The 2,883-nt window shown below is 47.2% G+C and overlaps 1 protein-coding gene across 1 annotated transcript; it reads left to right on the forward strand.

The window, feature by feature from the left end:
- Positions 1-1,729: 1,729 nt before the first annotated feature.
- UCN3 (urocortin 3) lies at positions 1,730-2,622 on the forward strand. The gene has a single exon (XM_035128592.3). The coding sequence runs from the start codon at positions 1,768-1,770 to the stop codon at positions 2,233-2,235; it is 468 nt and encodes a 155-aa protein (XP_034984483.1). The 5' UTR covers positions 1,730-1,767; the 3' UTR covers positions 2,236-2,622.
- The last annotated feature ends 261 nt before the right edge of the window (positions 2,623-2,883 follow it).

Genomic DNA, 2,883 nt, shown 5'->3' on the forward strand with positions numbered 1-2,883 from the left:
GAGCCTCACATGGTGATCACAGGGTCCAAGTCAGTTCATAAGGGGAGAGGTGGTCCTTGAGATATTGCAGTCCTGAGTTGCTCCTTTCCAAAAACCAGGAACACTTAAGAACATTCCCTCCTTCTCAGGTTTCCTGTTATCAAAAGCTCCAACCACTTCCCGCTAATGTGAAAGATGAATAATGTATCCACTTAAATGGGGGGAAAAAATGTTGTGTTAGAATGCAAAATGTGAGCGATTGTGAGGTTTTAAAAAGAAAAGAAGAAACTTGTTTTTTAAAGTGTCATCTTGTATTGAGAGGACTATTTCGGCGATACGGTAAAATGGACGGATAGTTAGTAGTGGGGAAGAGATCCATTTGGTTGGCGTTTAATGTGAACCCACCAATTTTGCACACCCTGAATATATTGAACATACATGAAAGCCAATATGTATATGTTTTTTGAAATTCATTCGTCTTCTAATTTTGCTCTGCAGCTCCCCAGCCGAAGAATGGGAGTGTGCTAGGTGAAAGCACATCCAACAATCTCCAGTGCGAGATCTACACAGAATATACCCATTTAAATTAATGGTGAGGTGAGGCAGTGAGGTGCAGTGGTTAGAGTGTCAGACTAGACTGTTTTAGGGAAGCTTTTAATGTTTGATGGATTTCTGTATTTTAATGTTTTGTTGGAAGCCGCCCAGAGTGGCTGGGGGAACCCGGCCAGATGGGCGGGGTGTAAATAATAAATTATTATTATTATTATTATTATTATTATTATTATTATTATTATTAGGAAGTGGGAGACCAAGGCTCCAATCTCTACTCAGCATAAAGCTCACATGGTGACCTTGGGCCAGTCACGGCCTCTCAACCTAACCTACCTCACAGGGCTGTTGTGGGGATTAAATGAGGAGGCCAAGAACCATGAATCCCTCCTTGAGTTCCTTGCATAAAGAAGGTGGCATATAAATGTAATAAACAAACAAACAAAATAACTCGGGGGAATTCATTTCAGTGGGTCTGTTCCTATTCTTAGTTGGCTGCAGTCCTGTATATTCGGAGGTGTCCCCCAAAAGTGTCCCCCAAAAAACGACATCCTGGTTTTTGGTTTTGTTTTTATCATGAGAGAATGGCGCCATTTTGGTTGCTGTAATCTTGCGTGATTTCGTGGCACAATTCCCCCCCACCCTGAATAAAGCACTTTTCCTGGGCCGCAGTCTCACGTGATGCTCCAAAAATGTACATTTTTGGGCGTCACACCCGGGGAAAGCGCTTTTGGAGGGAACCACAGTGCAAATTAGCACGAGGTTGCGGCTACCAAAATGGCACCGTGCCCTCGCAATAAGAATGGGAAGATGGTGTCCGCAAAGATGGCGCCCGAATTTTGGCTTCAAGGTGTTGGAGGCTTATGAAAATGCTTGTGTTAGAACAAACTGCTTTTTTAAAATAAAATAAAATGCATGTACTGAACAAATTTGCATACCAAAAAAATGCATGTTAGGAGAAATGCTCATGCAATAGGATACACATTTTCATGGGGGCTTTCCATGTGGAAACGGGGCAGGCTGATCTTACGAAGGGAAGGATGAAAAGCGGAGAGAAACAAAAACTGCCCGATTCACCCATCCCTCCTGATCATGGATCCAATTGAAATCCCCTTGTCTGTATTTGTCCATTCATGTCCTCTCGCCATCAGCCCTCAACAGATTTGCACTGGGACCATCCATTGCTCCCAAACTGATGTGCCTCTTCTCCCTTCTTTGTGGCGCAGGGCCTCCAGGACGATGACTCGCCCCAGGCTCCTGATCCTCTTCCTGATCCTCTTCGCTGCGCGGACGAGCCTCTCGCTCAAGTTGTACAAGGCCGAGTCCATCTTTGGCTGTGTCAACGCCGCCCTCTCCGAGGCTCGGAAAGGCCTCCCCGACGAGAACTCGGTCCTGGGCAAGAGGAGCTTCAAGTACCCACGGGGGACTGAAGAAGACCTCTCCTTGGAGGACGACGGAGAGGAAGCCGAGGAGGACAAAAGGACGTTCCCGGCGGTCACCCGCTACAGATACCTTGCCCAGGCACAAGGGAAAGGCAAGGTGTACCGAGGGCCAGCGAAGGGCGACCGGCGATCGAAGGTCACCCTCTCGCTCGACGTCCCCACCAACATCATGAACATCCTCTTTAGCATCGCCAAGGCCAAGAACATGAGGGCCAAGGCGGAGGCCAACGCTCAACTGATGGCACAGATCGGCCGGCGAAAGTGATGAGGGCCGGGGAGGGAGGGGTCCGGGCAAAGGCCAAGGCGGCCGTGAGGGTGGCAGTGGCGGCGGAAAGGGGGCTTCTCGGCCAGCCTTCCCTTCCTCAAGACCCCTGGAGATGGAACTGTCCGCTGTACTATATTATATAAGCGCTGTAGATTCGCCAACCCTTCCAGCTATCTAGCATTCGTACGTCTTTCTCTCTCCCCGCACCCCAGTCTCCCATCCCAACCCGTTCTCCTCAGTGGAAACCTGTGTGGTGGGACAAAAAACATACCAAAAGAAAAAGAAAAGAAAAAACAACCATGAGGGGTGGGAAATTGTTCACATCACATGACGCAGGCCCTCATTAAAGCAAATTCTCTTGAGTTTCTAATTATTATTATTATTATTATTATTATTATTATTATTATTATTTCCATTTACGGTCAAGGCAGGGGGCTCTCTGTTTGCCTCAGTGCCCTGCCTGCCTACCTCAGTGAGAGGAAGCATGAGGAAGAGTCTGCCATGTTTTCTGGGCCTAGACAGAGCCTTTTCCGGCCCGTTGATATACTGTATTTTTCTGTGTATAAGACTAGGTTTTCCCCCTAAAAAATAATGTCCAATTTTTGGGGGCGTCTTATACGCGGATAGAATTTCCTCCATTTTCTTAAA

Source organism: Zootoca vivipara, chromosome 9 (genome assembly GCF_965207765.1).
Source record: "Zootoca vivipara chromosome 9, rZooViv2.hap1.1, whole genome shotgun sequence".
NCBI lineage: Eukaryota > Metazoa > Chordata > Lepidosauria > Squamata > Lacertidae > Zootoca > Zootoca vivipara.